The sequence below is a fragment of the Nannospalax galili genome, unplaced genomic scaffold (genome assembly GCF_000622305.1).
Source record: "Nannospalax galili isolate Female #2095 unplaced genomic scaffold, S.galili_v1.0 scaffold324, whole genome shotgun sequence".
NCBI lineage: Eukaryota > Metazoa > Chordata > Mammalia > Rodentia > Spalacidae > Nannospalax > Nannospalax galili.
The window spans coordinates 5,369,579-5,392,580 of record NW_008353027.1 but is presented as its reverse complement, the minus strand read 5'-3'; the positions used below and the strand labels follow the sequence as shown (position 1 = coordinate 5,392,580).

General features: G+C 37.7%; 1 protein-coding gene across 1 annotated transcript in view; it reads right to left on the bottom strand.

Annotated features, from left to right (window-relative positions):
- Sobp (sine oculis binding protein homolog) overlaps positions 1-23,002 on the bottom strand; it is a 170,880-nt gene that overhangs the window by 146,551 nt on the left and 1,327 nt on the right. The window contains exons 2-3 of the mRNA XM_029554635.1: positions 9,833-9,971; positions 7,022-7,207 (exon numbers count right to left, since the gene is read on the bottom strand). Coding sequence (XP_029410495.1) covers positions 7,022-7,207; positions 9,833-9,971 — 325 coding nt within the window. The remainder of the gene's footprint in view (positions 1-7,021; positions 7,208-9,832; positions 9,972-23,002) is intronic.

Sequence of the window (23,002 nt, the reverse complement as noted above, 5' to 3'; positions counted from 1 at the left end):
TATTAAATCCTGTTTTCTCAATGGCTATTTGGAATACATCACTCATATGCAAACCCCAAGAATATTGAATAACAGATAAAATAAATAATGGCCTTAATGCAAACCACATTCTGATTCCAACTTCCCTGCACATAACAAGTCCATGTAAGAACTGTAAGAGCCAGAAAGTAACATGCTTATTAACTGTGGGTTACTTAGCTATATACATAGAGCTTAGCAGATCATGTGGGTGTTTCTATATTCACAGTTAATCTAATGGTTCCTTGGAGCCTAGTTCTTATAACCTCTTAGGAATTTCAAGATTTGCCTAAAAAAATATATCATATTTCCATGACTATGCCTGAACACAAATTGGGAAAGTTCACCAAATGCAAACTACCCTAGGGGACAGGAAACATTGTTTTCAAAGAAAGGCAAGATGTGTCTGTGCACAGGAAATCAAGCTCATCTGAGGAGACTGATCTCAAGTTCCTCCACACAAGCCTGTGTGTGCTGTGTGGATGGCCCCTTGTCTTTTACATCATCCTTGAGAACATAGTGGAGAATAAGAGTAGGGTGCTTATCATTTGAGGTAAAGGCATTCTATTCAAAACTGCCACATAAATGCATCAAGAGAAGCACAGCCCTTCCTTTTTCACATTTCATTTCATTTTAAAGTATTCAGGGCTTTACAGGGATTCTGGACTTGGAATGGGCAAGTTGTAAGCCTCTGGGAAAACCTGCCAAAAGGCTCCTATCTACACTGTGCTTTCCTAGATACAGAGTTTCTATAGCAGAAATGCTTCCACTACAAAAATCTGTTTCATTTCATCTCTCCTTGTGAACAAAAGTAATTAACCCATAGTTTCACTGATTATTTAAAATTCTTAGGAGTAAAATATTATCATGAAACAAGCCTGAGACTAGAAGAAAAATGTCTAGTTTTGGTTCCAACTGAACCGTAGTCTTCTACCTTTAAGTAGAGGTTGGCAAGGAGAGACACAAACCCACCAACCATTGCCCAATACTGATGCCCAGTCAGTGATCACCTGTTATTATTCCATTATAAAGCAATAAAGATCACAACAGGGTCTTAACAAAAGATTTTTGTTCAAAAACCTATTCTGAATGCTTTACTTCAATCATCAAACTTGGGCGAACAGGACAAATGTTTTAGCAGAGTCTCACCACAGCACTGCTCTCACCCTTCATGCCAGAGCCTTTTCTGGTCATAATTCTCTCTTAACGAAGTCTGGAAGGGTTGAGCCCATATTAAAGTCTCTAGCATGGGAACTGCAGCTAAGTGACAATGCAATTAACCTGAGCAATCTTCAAAACTCTTGCTAACACTTTTTTTTTTTTGCCAGTTCTGACTATGTTCATGATATGATTTCAAAAATTAGCAAAGGAGGTTTGTACATTTGTTCAAATTAAAAGGATAAAGCAATGTTGGCATTAAAAAGAGTTGGTCAGTGCTTTTTATTATTTTCTAATATTCTCATAACAGTTTTTGAAATGGCCGCGCTTATTCTGTTCACCTCCTACTATCTGCAGAAAAAGTCCGTGATTATTATTTAAGGATCATGGTGATTCCCTTCACTGCATGGGGGAAAAGAGAAAGGCAAAAGCAGGGCTATTATCCTGTGTTTATAACAAGTCTATTACCATGGCAACGCCTGTGATGTCACAAACGCTACACTGAGGGCCAGAATCTGTCTCTGAGGGGGAAGGGCAGATTAGCTTTGGAAGATGGACACAGGCATGTGAGGCCAAAGCAGGGTCAATGCAATGGTAATCATGGAAACACAGGGAGCTCCCTTCTCCAGAGAAAAGGAGGGGGTGGAGGCAAGACTAGAAGAGCACTTCCCCAGGCCCAGAAGTGAGCTACACCCACACTTCTTGTACGCAGCTGTGCAGAAGGAGTGGAAATCCAAGCAAATGTGGTATCACTGTGTTCCCAGTCATGAGTATTCCACTGGGCTCACTGGCTGCCAAGCCATGAGCAGGATCCAGTGAAGAGTCTGTCCCAACACATGAAACACTCTCAGGAACCAGTGCCTGACCAGATGGAGCCTATGGTACCCAGAAGAGAAGTAATTGCCTCAGATGGAAACACTTGAAAAGGAGGCTAGGATTTTACGGCTACCAAACTCAGACCTACAGATTCTCAGGGACAGTGAAGAATAAAGTCTCCCCCCAAAATAGCAATTTTTAGAATAGACTTCAGCAGGAAAAAGTTAAATCTCCTTTACCTGGGGAATCTGGAATTAACAGTATGATAAGTATTAATATCGTAGAGAAATTTTATAGGAATATGCTGAAAAGGCAACTTTATATGAAAAATACTGGACTGGGAGTCAGAAGACCTTAGCAGTAATCTTTGCCTGGGCACTTAGACGGTACAAGCCCTGCAAAAGCTATTTAACCTACTTGGGCTTCAGATCTTTAATGATACCTAGCACGCTATTTCCCAGAGCTACTGTAAAAATTGAATTAAATAAAAAGAATGTGAACGAGGGCCAGAGAGATGGCTCAGCATGTAAATGCTTGCCACACAAGGCTGGAGACCTAAGTCCTACTCCCAGAACCCACACAGATGGAAAGACAGAGTTGACTCCACAAAGATGTCCTTGGGCCTCCACATGTGCACCATGGCATGTGTGCACCATCTCCCCCACAAATTATGCACACACACATATACTAATAATATAAATAAATAAATAAATAAATAAAATAAATAATTTTAAGGATGGAAAATTAATTTCATAAACTAAAAGAATTCAGTATAAATATAAAATATTATTAGCATTTTCACAGTGCCAGCTTGCAATAAACAAGAATAATTTGAATGCTAAATTAGGCATTCAAAGTATATATACAATTCTTTCCATCTTTATCCTGGGAGGTGGACATTTACACGATAAAGTCAACTCGAAATTATACAGAGTTGATTAGTAAGAGGCTATTAGTTTCTGGCCATTGTGCCCTTTATTAGTTCCCCTCAAGAACATAAGTTAAAAACAATTTCAATGCACATTAAAATTTATTTTTAAAAAATTTAAAAAGGGCCTACAGAGATGGCTCAGTAGATAAAGTGCTTGCTATGCAAGCATGAAGACCTGAGTTTGAATCTTCAGCAGCCATACAAAAGCTGGACATCTTGGTGTGCACCTGTAACCCCAGAGCTGGGGAGTAGGGTGGGAAGAGCAGGTGGATCCCCAGAGCTTGCCAGCCAGTCTAGCTAGTCAGTGAACACCAGATTTAGTGAGAGACTCTGTCTCAAAAAAATAAGGTGAAGAGCAATTGAGGAAGACACCCAACATTGATTTCTGGCCTCCACATACACAAGCACATGTGTACATACTGCACATACATGTATACACCACACATACACATACAGATAAACAAAAATGCACATTAACCATAAGGTATGATGGCTCATGCCTATAATCTCAGCACTCAGAGGTGGAGACAAGATCACCCTGGGTTCAAAGCTTGCTTGGGCTACAAAGTAAGAACCTGCTTCAAAAAAATAAATTAATAATTAAAAAATAAATAGCAGCAGCTAAAGAAGAATGTACATTAATCTACATAAAGCTAGAAAACCAGCTAATCAGGGAATGTATCTCAACTTGATTACTTTGAATAACAACTCCAGTAAAGTTTTGACAAAGGAGGCCTTGACATGATTAATGGAATAGAAGCTTTTGGATAATGTGAGGACTTGACATCCACAGATAACACATCAACAGAATCTTCACTCTACTCTCAAGGAAGCTGTGATCAAGGTCAGACAGTTTGCGACTAATCTAGACAAAATACCTTTATCTTTTTTTCAATGAGCAACAAAATACTAGCATTTTTTTAAATGAACAAGAAAGCAGAGAAATTTCTCTAAACTACTCTAATTAGTAGTTACTAGTTTACTACTACTAATTAGTAGTTTAGGACAGGCATAGTGGCACACAGCTCAGGGCCAGCACTGTCAAGGCAGAGGCAGGCCAATCTTCATTCAAGGTCAGCCTGGTGTACATAGTGAGACCCTGTTCCAAAATAACAATCACAACAACAATAATTTTTTTTCAGTGAACTACTTGTGTAACATGTGCAATTAGATTTGAACATGTGGCCTGGTGAGATAGCTCATCTATAGAGGTGCTTGTATGCAGGCCTGACAACAAGAAGGAACTGACTCCCAAAAGTTGTCCTCTGACCTCCACACATGTCATGCCTACACACACACACACACACACACACACACACACACACACACACACACACAAGTTTTTTTTACTATTTCGATACCATTTATTCAACAAGTATGTACTGAGCTATCAGAGTCAATATTTAACTGAAAAATCACTGTTTTCCTGCCCTTGCTGAGGGCCACTGCTTATGATATCACACAGGACACCTTGCCTTGGCCACAGTCTGACTCTGAAGCCCTTTTTGCCTTCCCGCTATCTTAAGAATTGGCTGATCTACCAAGCACAAGCTTCAGGAAATTGTGGTCCTTGGGCAAAGCCCTGCCCACCATCTTTTTTTTTTTTTTTTTTAATACAGCCACAGTCATAGGTTTGTACATTATCCAAGGATGCCTTCCTACAGAGTTCTGCAGCTGTGATAGAGAAAGTAAGGCCCACAAAGCCTAGAATACTATCTGGCCCCTCCCAGGAAAGGTTTACTAACTCTTGATCTAGTTTACTAAATCAAAATTCATCTCTCTGGTAAGTTTCTGCTGAGAACCTAATAGAATAAACTCCTAGAAAACAAAGAGCTTTCCTGTATCTTGTTATAACCTTGAGGTAGATGGGGTCAAGGTTTAGAGTAGATACAGAAAATTAAAGCTGTTCTCTATATTTTGTTTTCCATAGACGAGTGCCATGGAGATTCACAGAAGACAGCATAAAACCACTGGTGTTTGGTTACCCTGGCTTCTAATTCCTCAGAGTTCCTTCAGTGAAGACTTCCAAGGCTCAATTTTTGGCCTCTATCCTTTGCATATTTATTTCCCGATCGGATGGAATTAGAGTTAAATAGGAGCTGTGTGCTTGAATTCCACGTGGCTGGCTCAGCAGGAAACTCCAGGGCCGGTTTTTTCCTGTTAGCCTCAGCTATGCTAATTTCTAAAGCTGTTTGCTTTGCTCAAATAAATCTTAGAGACGAATTTGCATTTGGATGCACACCTTTTTATGCACAAATTATGCAGAATTAGGACTGAAAAACTGAAAAAGAGATTTGGTGTTTGCTACCTGACTTTCCTGTGATAGATACTATGCCAGGTGCTAAGCATTCATTTTCTCATCTCTGCAGCATCCCCATGAGGTAAAACCGTGAGCCCCATTCTACAGATGGGAAAACCTAAAGAAGCAGAGCTGGAACTTACCCACGTTCATGGAGCTGGTAAGTGACAAAGCCAAGAGTTAAACTCAGATTTTCTAAGATATTCTGAATCTGAAGTCAGTGTTCTTGTTACTTGGTCATACCAACAACTTACTAACACCCCCATCCTTACCAGTCCTCACCTAAACCTCAGATTCAACTGGGAGCACCACCATATTTACAAAATTAGTTACATTTTTTTTTTTACCAATTGGCCTATGCAAAATGTGTTTTTAATTCTTGGGAGATAAATTTGGGTCCCTCTGTATCATAAAACAACCAACCAAAGGAAAATAGGGTCACTAATAAGGCAAACTTTATATGATACATCAATTATGTTAGTAATTAGTACTAAAAGTGATTTTAATGACAAATGAATTTTAATGACATTAAAAACCTTCATATGATAGAACAGTTTTATTGTTAAAATGTAACAGGGCAACAGGGGAATATGGCCATAACCATGATGGAAAACAGGGTAACAGGTAATCCATGTGTACCATACACTGAGGAACTTAAACCTGCAAATTTCATCACTGCTTAAGGAAACATAATCAAACACTTATCCTCACAAATATAAACACAAGCATTAGTGCTAGTATGTTTCAATAAATACTGCTATTATCACTCAATATTTGTCACTGTTCAATTCAGTATGCACAAAAATAACCAGTAACAAGAACTAAGCATTCTAGCATAATTCCAACATTTTAAACAGGCCAGATACAGTGTTACTTCTCTTTCTATGAAACATATCTGCAACCTAGCTTGAAATATCAAAACGCTCAGCTCTCTGCCATTGAGACAATGCACTGCCATCTAATTTTCTGGAAATATAAAAGAACTGATTATATTTTCATGCAAGTGAAATTCAGTTTTCCATCTTTTTTAAGCTCTCAAAGACAGTTTCCAGGAATGAAAAAGAAGTCTGTGGAGATGATATATAACATAACTTGTTCTTGAATGAATTTAGAGAAGGCATGTTGAAGAACATGCCTGCCATATGTCTTCTTTTACAAAATTACCCCTTTCTTCAGAAACTCCAGGAGACCTGGTTCTCCCTGTACACCACCCAGTTCAAATAGCTACTTTTTTTGTGTACATTTTATTTCAAAAAACTACTTCATTGGGACTGGAGAGATGTCTCAGCGGTTAAGAGCACTGATTGCTCTTGCAGAAGACCCAGGTTCAGTTCCCAGCACCCACATAGCCACTAACAACCATCCATAACTCCAGATCCAGGGGACTCCAACCTCCTCTTCTGACCTCCTCAGGCATTGCACGACACAGGTGCACTTACAAACATGCAGGCAATACAGTCATACACATAAAATAAAAATAATAAATAAAGTATTTTTAAAAACTACTTAATCCTTAAAAACAAAGCAGGTGACTTCAGAGAAGGAAAGTAACTTTTCCTGGGGCTGTTGGTAGAAAAGATTTATAGTCAATTGAATGAATGTTTGCTGCCTAAGCACAAATAGATAGGGGAATTTTCCTAATAGCAATAATACTTGAAATAATGTATGCACTAACATTTCTCATCTTCAATGTTCCTCAAATAGTCTTTAAGTTAATTTGAGTTTTTAACAATTAGTCATAAGACAGTGAAAACAACTGTCTGCAAATTGTTATGGTTGGAAATCCCAATGGTGCTTACCTGCTGGTGGCTTTATGAAAGGTGGCGGAATTAAAGGTACAATAATGGGCACATTGCCATGGTCCTTTGACCCTGCAGGTGAGTCACTGAGTCCATTTCCAGTGGCAAGCCCTGAATAGCCTGTGCTTATATTGTATGGTGAAATAACACTGTCCTCAGATAATTTTGGTTTTGGCAAAGAATTTTCTGTAAGAGAAAAAAAAATCATATTCAATATGACAAAAGAACTTATTCAGTACACTTAAGATTTTCCATATTTCTTCAAGTACAATGATCATGTAACAGAATAAATTTTTCCTTTCAAACCTTTAAGCAATTCACCAGAACGTCATAGTCCATCCTGGAGCTTTTTAGTCTTGTTAACAACAATTTCCAATTGGTTCCTTTATAATTTTCTCCACTATGATAGTTAATATCCCAGTTGAATCATGATGATGAATTTTAGCACTGTAAAATCTCATAGAAAATTGAGAAGCAATTAACCTTTTCCATGTACAAAGTGATATATATCAGGCATCACTCTCTGGTTACAGGAGGAGAGCCTAAAACACGCACCCCAGCATGGTAACTATGTCCAACTGTCTTACAAATTTAAGTCATGATATAATCAAATGAATCAATAAGAAAGAAGTAGATGATTTAGAAGAAAACTAGTATTTCTCCGGGTATTGATAATACTCATGTAAATACAGAACTCATAGAAAATTCTCAAAAATTTTTTAATTAAACAAACACACACACACACACACACACACACACAGTCTCAACCATGAAAAACATGGTACCCTCTCTTTACATGTTCCCTAGAGGCAAAGATTGTTACCTAGACCAAGTATTAAGAAGCTATTAGTTTATGGAATATAAGCTCTTGACTTGCATTTTTCATTTACAGTGAAATTGATGATACTATCTTCATAATGTGATGTGTACAATTTCATAGAAGGCTTAACATAAAATTTGTCATGTACATTCAATTCCACAGCCTGCAGGACAACTCATTTACATTTCATTGCTTGACATATAAGAAGAAAAAGCTCTTTTTTAAAGACTGAAAATAAAATACTTGAACAGGTACTACACTAATAGATTTTGAAGCAACACAAAACTGATCCAACAGCTAATGATGATACACAGTTAGTTGTACCCACATTTTACTAAAATTCCTTAAATGGGTTGTTTGACATTTTTCTCTTATAAACAGGCTTTCATTCCAAATTTAGGTTTACAAATTCCGTAGTCATTTCACCTCCCCCCTTAGGTTCTGTGTACTGCTGTCCACTTGTAGAATCAGTATAAATTCTGCTATGCCATTCCTCTGTTGTTTCTACTCTCTAGTCAGACTCTGGTAAGAATTCTTATTGTCTACCATTGTTCTCCTCTGTTCAGAGTGTGGAGGCAGAGAAGGGTGAAAACTTGAAACACAAAATGAAAATAAGGTTCCCTTTTAAAATTCCCGTTCAAAAATAAGGAAGGAGGGTTACCAAAATAACAGGGAATCTCTCCCGGTAGCATAATGTACACGCCTAACATTGTGCTAAACAGACAGTCCCAGTCCCCAACACCTATGATCAAAGGAATAAAGAAATTTAAAGTCAGCAAACATTGTTTCTGTGAACTCATGGGCAGGACCACAGCACCGAAGGTCCTAAGCCCTTGCCTGATTCTCCACCACTGCAATGAGATGAAGCCATGTCTATTTTTGTTTTGTGTTGAGCTCTGATATTCTGTGGAATTCTGCTTATGGAAAAGCACAACTGAAAATACATTTAAACCAAAGCTTCTTGAACTTTTTCCACTTGCAACTTTTTCACCCAAGAAGTTTTTATAGAATGCTAGGTGTATAGGTATATAAAATATGTATTGGATTCAAACATTTACTGATAACAAATCATAAAGAAATTGTTTAAAAACAATTATTTAATATACATATAATTTGCCAGTTACTAAAAATAAAAGCAAATTTGTACACTAATGAAATGGATGTGCTTGTGTAATTTTACACAGAAAGTTAAATCTTGGCTGAATATCAGATATAGCAAGATATAGAACATTTTCAACATTTTTCAGTGTTGATATAGATTTTGGTTTATAATCAGTGATGTGAATGCCACTTTGCACAGATGGATAGTATAAAATTGCAGAAGTATGCTTAGGGCCATTTTAGAAATTATTGGAAATTTTGTACTAATCACAATCCAAAATTCATTTAATGATTTTTTTGTAATGCAATTCAAGTCAGCAATTCAAACAGCAATTTAAGAAACCGAACATCCTAACTCAGTAGAATCCCAAAATACACTAATTTGACAGTAGAAAAATATCACTGTAATTCATTATTTTTCTATAAGAGCAGAAAACTTTGTATGTACAGTAAAAACACTACATTTCATAACATACGATAGACTTGAATCTGAGCTGAGGTGTTTCATGCATCATTTGTTGTGTGGCATGATAGCATATACAGTATAAAGGGCTCATTTGTGTGTTCAGAACCAAGGCTACAGTGAAATTGCATGATGCAGCACAGGCAAGCACTGCCAGGAACAATCCAGATTCCTTACACATTTGATTTGCAATTAAGTTTCAGTCACCCCATGTTCAGAAACAATTTACTCTTGTCAAAATTTCCACACACACCCACATTTAGTAACTTGACCCCATAGTGTTACAACCTGCATTTTAAGAAGCTGGGATTTAAACTAATCATGGGCATAATCAACGAAATGAGTCCCACAGTATCTCAATTCTGGCAGGTAGAGACCGTTAATTCTTCTTTCCATGAACAAAGGGACATTAAACATCATTCATTACCTTTGAGAACAGAAATGTGCTGCCGGCTCTCCCCATCAGGAGGGTAGCTCCTGAATTCAATATCTTCACCATCTTTTAACTCAACTTTATCATAGCCATACCAGCCAAGGAGTTCATTCATGGTGTTTTCTGCAAAGTTCTGAAAGAGAAGCATAAGCCACTACTTATTTCTGTAATCAATAATTATTTGAAAAGAATGCACAAATTAAATTCTGTTAGCCATATCCTGCTTCATGTTAGCCCTGCCCCCACTTCCCCTACATGAATGCTCATTTTTCAATCATGTTCAAGAGTTGTAATGCATTTAAATCACAGAGTGACTCATCTAATATGACGGACCTTCAGACATTTGCAATTTAAAGATAATAAGGAAAAAGTATTGTCAGTTTTGCCTACGAATAGGAAGTCTTACTTTAGCATATTTTTCTGCCAAGTCTATATTCCACATTAATATGAAAGTATTGAATAAAAGCATGAAAAAGGATAGCTACAGAAAAATTTGAAGATTGCAATACCTTTTTTGTAGTTCCAATTAATTTAAATCAGAATTACTTTCTAGTTCGGGTGTTGCTGCTACTTAACATGCCTCTTATTTCAAATAAAACAAATTTCAACAAAGTAATCATTTCTTAATTGTCAACTACTATTATACAAAAATCTGAATAGATTTCAATGTTCTCTCTTGACAATTTTCCCCCGTGCAAAAGAATTTGTTAAATCAATGCATAATTTGTTTTACAAATTTTATTAGTGATAGATTCATTCCCCATGAAATTAAAGGTCACTGTGTCTTCTGATACATCAGTGATGTAAAAGTACTGAAAAACTTCAAGTCAGCCAGACTTTGGATAAAATTACTTTATGAACTATAAGTTAATGTGTAAATGTAAAATGTTATTACTATTATTACAGATATCAAAGTTTGAAAATAATGAGTATGGCTGGACAGATTTAATACTTTATTTGTTTAATACTATATTGTCAAGTGATTATTTCTATCAGTTTATCAATTGCTAGACCCAGAAACAAGATATAAACCTTTATGTACTCAAACACAGGGAGGGTACACAGCCTTCTAGGCTGAACTAGGAAAACTAGAGAGCCCAGCCTTCTCTATATCTCAGAGAATCTTTTGTCCTAGAAGCTGTCATTTCTGAATTACACTGGGATGTCTGATTTATATACCTGAAATGAAGCACCAAGGCTGAGCCAGGGTGTGCACGGCCTCAACATGTGACTTCCACGTTTTCTGGAATACTATGACTTTATATCTCAGCAGGGTTCCATAAAAGATATTACACTACTGATTCCACAGAAATAAACCTGGCATTTCAAACCACCCACAGAACGCTACATTTTTTGCTTTAGTACCCACTTAAGTTCAGAGCTCCAACTGGGTCAATCTGTGATGGTTTAGTGCACTAACAATTAAAAAAAAAAAGCAACAAAAAACTAGCCAGATTGATTATCACTATTCACAAAGCCAACAGCCAACCATATCAAGCATTAGTGAAGTATTTATTCTTTCCAGTGGCAGGTTGTGTCCACAGTAAATAGACATTCTTTTTATGAATGTGCAAAAATGATATGCTCAACATGAATAATGAGCTCAGCATCTTTAGGAATACCACTGAGGAGGACTGGGCTAAATGTTGCACAACTCAATCAAAAGAGATCCCTTTAATGAGGTGCCACTCTCCCCTAATACCTAATTCTTTTACTGAGAACTGTCCCAAATCATGATTGACAGTCTCCAAGCACACAAATGGAGACCCTTCATCTGTGATCTAGCAGCAGAAATCTCCAAAGATGGAAACTTGCCTTGCCTCAAAAAACCAATTCCTAACAGTATTTAAAAACCAAGTTCAAGCCATGCTATTGGTCTATATGCTGCTTGCCCAGTCTCCAAAAGAACCGTGCCAATGAGACAGATAATCTTTTGCATAGCAACTCCTGGCTACAACATCTGGTTTCATACACCATCCTTATCCAGGCCACTTCTGCCAGCCCATCTACCCTCTGAAGTCAGACAAAGGCTACAGATGCATAATTCATGTATCAATCTCCCAGCTGAAGATATAGATTTGTTTGTTTTAATTCAGCTGCAAACCCATTCATCCTTTCAGAACCAATTGGAGGGATGGATCCAGGCTTTTCAGACATTTGGATAAAAACTGAAACTTTAACTGGATTATTAAAACCAAAGTCATATCATCTGGGCATTTTAACTGCACCAGTTTTGTTTATGGTTTCTGCTGAAAACCCAGAAGCTACATGGAACAATCAATATGAATTTGATCTATTCCATGATTTCTGAGTTACTATAAATGACAGGGAAACTAGACTGAAAAATGTTCCCATTCTTGTCACTGAAAATAAAAATAAATACCTTAATGTTTTGATATTGTGAATGCAAAAGCAGAAAACAAAGGCTTATAAAGACTCAAGTCAAGCCTTAAGCTTTTCGGGAAGGAATAATAAGATGAAAAAAAAGCATATAGTTAAAAGAGACTATAATCATTGCCATCATAGTAAACCTAAATTCCCCAAGGAATAAATCACTTAATAGTTTAAGCTTCTAAATAGCATATGGACCCATTATGTTGCTAAACCAAAATAAATGAAATAGATTTTTACTATTATCATCTAAGACATAGAATATTCTAAGTGATGTTAATTTAATGTTTATAGCCTAGAAATGTTTTCAAGCTTTTTTGGTAGAGAATTCCAATTGTTATTTCAGCATTTTATATTAACAGCCTTTATAAAATAGTTTTCAATTTAAAAGTTAATCCTTTCTTAAATTTCTTGTTTGTTTGTTTGTTTGTTTGTTTCTTAAAAGGTGGGCAAAGGTGATAAATTAAAATCCCAGCCCTCAGGAGGCAGAGGCAGGCAGATCTCTGAGTCCAAGTCCAGTTTGGTCTATCTGTGACTACAGGGAGATCCTGTCTCAAAAAAACAAACAAACAAAAAATTCAGAATGACTTAAAAGGAGTGATTCTCACTAACAAAAGATACCACTGTACTAAGGGGGATTGTGAAATTTGCTTTCCCCACAATCTTCAAGCAACAGTTCTCCTGACAAGCTAATGCAGGAAACCAAAGCAAAATCTCTTAAAAGTTCCCAGGTTTAAAATTATATGAAATCAAAGAACATACACTTATGTGAAAAAATAAAGTGTCCTTTGCAAAGAAATCTGAAAATGATAGTGATCGCACATCGTCAATTGTACTGAAGAAGTCATTATTTCAAATAGTTTATCATTGCTCCCACTAACCATTAAAGTGTGCCAGAAATTGAAATATTCTGGCATCTGAATTCTATTTTGCAGACTGCTTCTTGCCTTTGGAAGTAACACAAAAATCCTCTCTCATACCATGTGGTCCAATTTCGGTTTGGAAAATAGGTCACTAAAATTATAATGTTAATGTCTAACACTCTTATAGCACTTTGCAGTGTTTCCACATCCTTTAATTCTCTTATTTCTTTCAATATCCCTGTGTGCTAGGTGTTTAGTTTCCACAATAAACTTTTGGTGAACTGAAGTGAGATCCTCATGAGACAACAGAAAATCAGCACATCGAAAAGGCAAAAGGCAGGTGTGACAGATCATCCAGGAAAGTCAAAACCAAAGCATAGACCTTCCGATTCTTATATTGGGCTTCATTATATCATAAATTCTGCACCAAGAGGTCAACAATTCCAAAGATTTTACTTCCTAGACTAATCAGGGACTTGCAAAGAAATCATACCAACCGGATGTCAATTTCATTCATCAGGAAGTTTCCAACCAAAATACATCTACCTCTTTTGAAATCTGGCTCATGTTTAGATTTGGTCTTTAGCTTGTACTCTCCTTAATTAGTTGTATTGTTAGAGATGAGGTGTTCAAAATTCATAGTTAAAATCATATTATTTTACAACTTTCTGATATCACATATGCCTCTGAGCCTCTGATTGTTTTGTACTTCGAACACCTCATCCTCTATCTTTCTCTTCTCTTTTATTTTCCTTTCTCATCTCTAGGGCTCCTATGGAAAGATTACAATCCTATCATTTAGTTTGAAGTCATGCTCAAAGCCTAGAATTGAATAAAAAGGTAGGTCATAGACCTACCTACTCCTTCATTCTTTTTTTTTTTTTTTTTTTTTTTTTTTTTTTTTTTTGGTGTGTGCGCGCACACATGTGTACAAAGGAAAGATGGAAGTTTGGTGTCTTCCAATGTTTCTTCACCTTTTTTTGAGACAGGACCTCATATCCTCACTCTTGTGCAGCAAGCATTTTACCCACTAAGCTATTTCTCCATTCCCCCTTTATATCTCTTGAGTTCTTCTGATACCATCAAAAAAACATATTTTTTGTTGTTGGATCTTAATTCCCAGGAAATTCCTTTGACCCCGTCCTCATTCAACTAGAAGTATTATATAAATGTCAAAGGTCGGGGATAAGGGTGTAGCTCAATTGGTAGAGTGCTTGCCTAGCATGTCCTGGGTTCAGCCTCCAACCATGCATAAACCACACATGATTAAAAAAAAAAAAAAGTGGGGCTGGAGAGATGGTTCAGCAGTTAAGAGCACTGGATGCTCTTGTAGATGACCTGGGTTCAATTTCTAGCACCCACATGACAGCTGACAACCATCTGCAACTCCAGTTCCAGGGGAATCTGACGCCCTCTTCTGACCTCCATGGGCATTACATGACACGGGTGCACTTATATACATGCAGGCAATACACTCATACATATAAAATAAAAATAATATTTTTTAAAAACAAACAAATGCTGGAGCTTCAGCAAGACCCTATCTCAAAAAGACAAAACAAAACAAAAATGTCAAAATTCAATCTTATGATTTTTAACTGAGCATTTTACCACATAAGTAATAGTTTATTTCAAGGTATTTTGAAAATAACAGTAATTTTGAAAACACCTCTGAAACATAAGCACTTGAAGCCCTTTAAAAAGAACTAGTGACAGGTGGGCATGGTGGTGCACGCCTTTAATCCCAGCACTCAGGAGACAGAAGCAGGTGGATCTTTATGAGTTCAAGGCCAGCCTGGTCTACATATTGAGTTCCAGGTCAGCTGGACCTACAGGTAGACCCTGTTTCAAAAAGACCAAAAGAAAAAAAAAAGACTAGTGATTTTCGAAAGCACCAAACTTTTTTTGTTTTGTTTTGTTTTGTTTTGAAACAGGGTCTTCCTGGAGCCCCAGCCAGCCTGGAACTCACCATGCAGACCAAGCTAGTGGCCTGCCTTTGCCTCCTGAGTGCTGGGATTGAAGATGTACGCTACCACACCCAGTTTACCCTAATCCTTTACCTAATAATTTATTCCACCTTCCCTCACCCTGTAAACATAACTCCTATTTTTACTCCAAATTGCAAATCTTGTAAAATATGTCATCTAACCCAAAAATAAGTCACTTGAAGAAAGAAACCTTTTATTTCATTTTATGCCTCACCTAGCACAATGTCTGACACTTAGAATATACTCAATAAATGTGCAAATTCATTTGGATACATTCACAAATTTTTTTTAATGTATAAATACTAAAAAATGATCAAACAAAATTCAGGCAAAAGTTGATTTTAACAACAAGTATCTGAGACATTTTTTTTTAAAATTATAATACAGACTAGACTATAAAGCTTAGTTGGTACAGTGCTTACCTAGCACTGCATAAACTAGTGAGTTTTTTTTGTTTGGTTGTTTTTGTTTTTTGTTTTTTGGGGTGTTGTTGTTTTAGTACTTGCCTGTAATCCCAGCACTCAGAGACAGGAGGATCACAAGTTCAAAGTCATCCTCTGCATAGAGTTTGAGGTCAATCTAGGCAATGTAAAACTCTCTATATTTTAAAAAATGGTAAGGCCAGGCATGAGGGTACATGCTTTTAATCCCAGCACTCAGAGGTGGATGGATCTCTGGGAAGTCCAGGTCAGCCTGGTCTATGTATGTAGCAAGTTCCAGGCCAGTCAGGGCTACATAGTGAGATTTGTCTAAAAAGCTAAAAAGATAATACTAGTGAGCACTCTCATACTTCTGAGAACATTAACTTCTGAGAACTTCTGCTACAACTTAGAAAAAATATAATCTGATTCAAACATTAAAAATCTTAAAAATGTATTTAAGCATTTGACTTGGTAATTGTATTTCTAGGCATTTTGGGAACTATCCTAAGGAAATAGGTACAGAAATATGCATTTTCAGGAATATTTATCTCAATGATGTTTTCTTAGAAATAAACTAAATGTCAAACAATAGGAACTTGGTTCCTATTTTGCCACTAAAATATATATTATAGATAAACTTTAGTGCCACAGAAAGCTATTAACAATGTATTAAATTTTAAAGGAAAAGTTAGCACATTATGAGATCTTTTTTTTTTTTAACTGTATATGAGGGCTGAAGAGATGGCTCAGTGGTTAAGAGCCCTGGCTGCTCTTGCAGAGGACCAGCACCCACATGGTGTTTAACCACTTTCAGAGGATCCAATGCCCTTTTCTGGCCTCTGTGGGTATTGTATAACACAAGTGCCCCATGTACATGCAGGCAAAACACTCAGACACATAAAATAAAAATAAATTAATACTTTTTTTGGTCTTTTTGAGACAGGGTCTCCCAAATTATACATTTTAAATATTAGAAATAAAAAATTAAAATACATAGAAAAGGGTATGAAAAGACACACATCAAGATGTTGGCAATAATTATGTCTGGGTGGGAAAATTATGTTTTGCATTTTACCTACTTATTTACTTTATTTTACTTTTTGAGACAAGGTCTCATTATGTAGCCTAACTGACCTGAACTCACTAGGTAGAATCTCCATGGATTCACGGAGATCCACATGGCTCTGCCTTCCAAATGCTGGGGTTAAAGACATGTGCCACCACACCTGGCAATTTCTTTTTATGTGTATTTATGTGTGTCTGTGTGAGTGTGTGTGCACATGTGCATTTAAGTACCCACAGAGGCCAGAGAGGAGTTACAAGCGATTGTGAGCTTCCCAGTGTGCATGCTGGGAATCAAACTCAGGTCCTTTGCATGAGCAATATATACTTCTAACAGCTGAGCCATCTCTCCAGCCCCACTTTTTGCCTATTTCTATTGCTTATTCTACTATTTCTGTCATGTCTGTATGTAATTTTATAAAAATAAAAAATAATTTTAATTAAAAATTAACATACAGTCTCATTCATAGGCAACTATATCAATCAAACGATAACAGAATCTGTCAGTTACATTTACTTAACTTCAAAACATTCTGACATGTATTATCCAAAAAGTAGAGCACATGAGAAATACTTTCAAAGGAAAAGGAAACTCACAATCCTGAACAATTCACAAGGTGGGGACCAGGGGCGGGGAGAGGGTGTTCTGGGCCTCCAATAAGTCTATGGATAATAGAATTTTAATTATTTTCTCTCCCTGGCCATATTCATGTGTTATGCCTGATTCTTGGGTAAACTCTTAAGCATCACTGGACTTGCTAAGAGAAAAAAGGAAAGGGAAAGTGTTATTCCAGTTCCAAACTGAAGAACTGAATTTAGTTAGACATCAGCATCAGCTCCATTCCCTAGATTGGCCCAGGACTGAGTCAAAGATGTCTCTCAACACAGACCCAGTGGACCAGTTTCATTCTACAGTTATTACAATAAAAAGGTCAGGAAATAAAATTTAGGTAGTACAAAAGAAATATGTAAAGAGCCTTTCACAGATTACAAAGTACCTTCCATACCCAGGGTCCCATCAGATCAGATGGCATAGTAAAGACAAGTCACTCCCACAGATGATTAGGTGGTCATCACCATGCACAAAATAATAAAGTGGCCAGAGTGGCACTTGTGGTACAGACTTTATACATCCAGCTCTGCTGTTTCTATCTGACTCCAGGGTCCGAGCTTCAGGTCCTTTGAAGATAATCACTGTGCTCCATTTGGGGTCACTTTTGCAGTATTGTCATCAGTCATAACCACACTGATTTTAATGCATTACTAAGTTCAGAGGACACATTATAACACCAATACCCAACTAGAAAAGGCCTGAGAGTCCTACTCTCCTTGTGACATATTTCTAACTCTCAAAGACTATGTAATCAGCATATAAAACTAGAAGCATGTCCACAATTAAAATCTATATTGTTTAAGTGTGACATAGAGCAAGCAATCACGTGCCCATATTTTGCTTTGCTGCTAAGACATCAACTGCAGATACTGGCCCTCAGCAGACACTGCGGCAGCCATGGCAGGTGTACAGCTGCATGCAGCTGAGTCTCATCAGGGCTGCAGAGCAGAGCTGTCCTAAAAAAAAAAATCACCAAAACTTGTTGCATCTTTTTTCCTGTCTGTTCCAGAGCCACTGGTCTTAACACAGTTCAGTGTTTCCCAGGCCTTTGGCTATATGAGAAATATTAACACCCATCCATCAGTCTACAGATCCTAAAAATATACATTCAGCAAACCTTACTCACCATGAGCTTTCATGTCTTCTCACTTGTTTCGATTGGCACTATCAAAACAACGTACTTTTTTTTCTTCCTTCTACTTTGGACTATCCCTTCTTTTTCAGAAAAATATTTAATAATTTCACTAGCTAGAGAGTGCAAGTGTAGTCACGCTCCATTCCAAACAAGAAAGTTTTAGACCTCAGGAATATTTTTTATGATCTACCTCTCATTTTCCTTACATTTTATTTTTCAAAAAGAAGTATAAAGATGCAATAAATAAAATGGACATTCCCTCAGACATGAAGATCTAAAGAGTCTGGTCATCTTAATGAGACAGTCTTTCTCTAGAATGCTGCTTTTTAGAGAGTCACTTGCACTCACTAATATTTGCTCTTCTTTGAGGCCCTGTTTTTTGTTTTGTTTTGTTTTGTTTTTTACTTTCTTTAAAACTCTGTTACAGCTTGTTTTCTATAAGTCTATCTTTCATACAAGGAGAGCAGGGCTTGGCTCCTTGGAGCAGTGCTTGGCAAGCACAGAGGCAGGAAACGCAGAAGGGAATGAGTCTGTCAGACTCATTTTCTTCTAGTTCAAATGTTTATTTCAGATTCGGGAGGAAGTGGAGTGGTTCCTTTCCATTTCCTAATCTTTGGAACCTACAAATTGTATAAGGCTTAGGGACTGGCATCTACTGCACACCATCCTCAGCAGCTCACAGATGGAGACTCTTCCAGAAACCCCCATTTGAATAGAGCAGAGTGCTTAGCTCTCTTAAGTCCTCATAGTACAGTCTTGTATGGTTTTAGCCTGGAACCCTGAGATGGGTAACTGAGAGCGCTGTTGAAGGCTCAGGAACATCCCATCCCTGCTCCCAAGGGGCAAAGGTCATGACGTGGCTCACCTTAGCCCCTAGCCCTGCCAACATGGCACACCTGAGGCTTCTGCTCAGGGAGGACAGTCTGATATAAGGTTTGACTGCCTCAAGGTGGGATCTTGTCACAAGCCCACTTTCTAAGTTCCTGAGACATACTGCATCTGACACAAGGATGGTATTTCAGAAGCAAGATTTAAAATATACCTGTTTTAGGAAGGAGCTCATTTCAACCTTAAACCCATGGACTTTTCTAATACATTCTCTGATCTCTCTAAATTTTTTTTTAACATTAATCAACTCACCAGCTCAGCTCTGCAGCTTGTATTACTGTCTATACAACTGACACAGGTCATTTCTAATGCCAAACAGAGACCATCAGACACCAAACTAGAAAATCTTGTGGTAAATTTCCTATTAAACTCTAACAGATGTGCATGCCTCAAACTGTAGGCATCAGGACCAAAGTATAATTTTTGGTACAAATTACTTATTGAGATTATTTGTAAACAGAAGCCTTCAACAAAGGTGAGACCTTATGATGTTTAACATTATCCTGATTATCCGGTAGCTGGGCAATTCATAAAGAAACCAAACACTGTAAGTACACCAATAACAGGTTGCTGAAGAAATTTACCAAATCAGAGTACTTGATCTGGTCACATTGGTTTTGTCAAAGAGTTTTAAAAAATAAAAATTTGACTCCTTATCTCTATTTATAATTTAGAGGTTTTTTTAGTTGTACTATTATTTGGTATCTACTGATCACAGTTCACTAAGATCTGTTTGCACAAATACATATCCTTATTACAGTAATATTTAGACTTGCATATATTTATATTTGCACATTCACTAGTAAAAAGTAGTTTTTATATTATATCTACCATGTTCCAGAGGACTTAAAAATTAATTAACCCTTCCATATGTTGGAATTCCCTCCTGACAGTCTATTTTTTTTTTTTGGTTTTTTTGTTTGTTTGTTTGTTTTTTTGTCTTTTTGAGACAGGGTCTCCCTGTAGCTCCAGCTGTCCTAGAACTCACTATATAGACCAGGCTGGCCTTGAACTCACAGAGATCTGCATGCCTCTGCCTCCCAAGTGCTGGAACTAAAGGCGTGCACTACCACGCCCGGCCCATCCCATCTAATTTTTTAAAAATCCTCTTTACTAGTCATTATTAAATAAGGCATGCTAACTGTAAGTACAGTAAAATAATCCTGTTTTTTTAACCAGGAAAAATCAAAACAAAAAGAAGAAAAGATAAGCGCCATAGAGCTTACAAGGAGCTAACCTTTCTACTAGGAAGATATTTTCACTGGAGTACACCATAACCTCGCTATGCCAAGTCATGCACTTTCACACACAAAATTACATTGTATCGAATTTAAATTTGTTACAACTGCCATGTACATTAAACCAATGATAACAAATATGTAACTCAATATCTGATCTAGTGAAACAGCAACCAACATTAGCTCAAAGCCACATGAAGACACTCTCCAGCCATTACTGGTGTCAGCTAACCCTCAGCCAGTTTGTCTTCTCCAGCCATTTTTAAATAAATATGTGACTATCATGATTAGGAAATCTTGAAGGAAGTCTCTGGGTGAGGCAATTTTGTTGTTCATTCTCAGTACTCTGCATTTGCTGAACTTAAAATAGACACTTGTACCAATGTCCTTTCTATTACCCAAAGGAGAAAAAAAAAAAATCACACACACACACACCAGTCCCTTTTCTTTCAGCTCACAGAGAGGCAACTCGATCTAACCAGTGTTGAAACCTGAGTAGGTCACTGTACACCACGTTGAAATTCCCTAATCCCTGGGCCAAATCTCCCTAAGGGGGGCCTCCCCCTGATCCTCCACTTCCCAGGCTGACTTTTCCATTGCTCTCTCCTCTTTCCCCCTTCATTTCCCCTACCTCCAAGCCTTGATATGTGATCTGAGGTGGGGGCTCAGGTTTCCGTTTTTACAGCTTAGGCCGCACTAGCTGTATACATTCCTTTCTTTCTGCAGGGCAGTGATTACTTACCAGGGCTTAGTTTACACTGGTCCAGATGAAAGCCGACTGATGAAGGCAAACACAGCCGGGCAGCTCCAGAGGCACTGATATGAAGCTGTACAAGGCTACATTGTGTTCTCAGTGACATTCTGTTGCACACATTTTTATACAGGGCAACCAACTTGTTATGTTACCCTATACTTCAGTTCAGGAAGCCTGGGGATAATAATACCATGGGGGGTGGGGAGGGGTTTTGTATTGTGATTATTAACATTAAAAGCAGAAAAATATCAACAAGTTTGAAATAACCCTTAGACTCTGAGAAACAATTTTTATAAATAAGGATTTTTTTGGGGGGGTGCTGTTATATTAGAGGAATGTCAACAAATACACTAGACACACTGGCATGGTGCACATGGACAGGACCGGAAATTTTGGCCAGGGACTCTCACATTGTTCCAAACCAGAGAGAAAATGCCGATCCTACAGACAGCTGAATTATGTGCAGCTTTAAAACTTCTTGTTTAATGCTACTATGATTAAAGCAAGAATTAAAACTTCAAATAGTAGAAAGTGCTTTAGAAGAAAAAAATAACATGTTGAAAAGAGGAAATTCTGAGCATCCAGGTTAATTCCATACTCAGTCCTACAGCATTGGCTGAAAATTGTGTAATTTTTCCCCTTCACACAATGTTGTTTTTGTTTCTTCCTCACCAGTTCAGACAAACATCTGTTATACTGTAGAAGGACAACTATCTCCCAAACCACGGAGTGAGCCTGCAGCCAAAGTCAACAACACCAGCCCCGAGCATGAAGCACAGTCAGCCTTTATATCCAGCCGGGATAACATTTCACATGTTTTGATTAAAATTAGCTAATTTGTAATTCTAGAACCTATGAAACTTAAAAGCTGCCATCCATATAGATCGTATTAGGCAGCGTTTTAAAGGGCCAGCGTATGCTGTGATTTCCTAATGGCCTTCCCTTCTCTCCTCTTGCCTCACTCTCAATTTAAACCGCATGGAAAAGTAATCTGGAAACACAGGACAAGAGGGAGAAGGGCAAGTGAGGAAGGATGGTTACTGTAGAGCAAATTCCACTCTGGAAGGAAAACAACTTTAACTGGTCTTTTCTTCTTCTTTTTAAACTATCATTTTAAACTACCAACGGTGGTTTTTATTACAAGGAATGGCATTGATTTCCAAGACAAACTGTTCTTATTTCTCCTTCAGACTGATACCTCATGCTTCCAGACACTAAGTTCTTCACCCCAAAATAAAAGCCCTTGTTCCAAAATTTGAAACAACACGGATACCTCAGGGAGAGATGAAATTGGCATGTACACCTAGTTATGCAAACATGTAAGGAGTGTGTCCGTTGTCCCCTTATAGGCACGGACTGCATACAAAGCACTCATGAAATATGCTTGTTATAATCAAGATGCCAAAATTTAGTAAAAGTGACTTAGTCGCATACCATCCAAATACAAATTTAACCAAAGCTGACCAAATCACCTGACAGTATTGTGGGTTCTATGCAGAAGACGGGGACACCAAGACGCACAAAACGCAAACCTACTTTTCTTGTAACTCATAAAACAAAACTGGATACGTAAAATGATTTTTTTTTTTAAATCGAGAGCCTCGAGATCTTCGCCCCCCGCAAACCTGCAACTTAGAGGAAAATAAGGGAGTGGGGACGACGAGAGAGGTCCTAGGCTGAGCGATGTTCCTGGGACAACAGCTTCAGTGCGAACAGCTGGAGCGCCAGGAGGCTGCGCTCGCCACCTCTGGAGTACCGCTGGCCTGGCGGGGAGCCCGGCCTTGCTGGGAGGACTCCGGGCTGGCCTTTC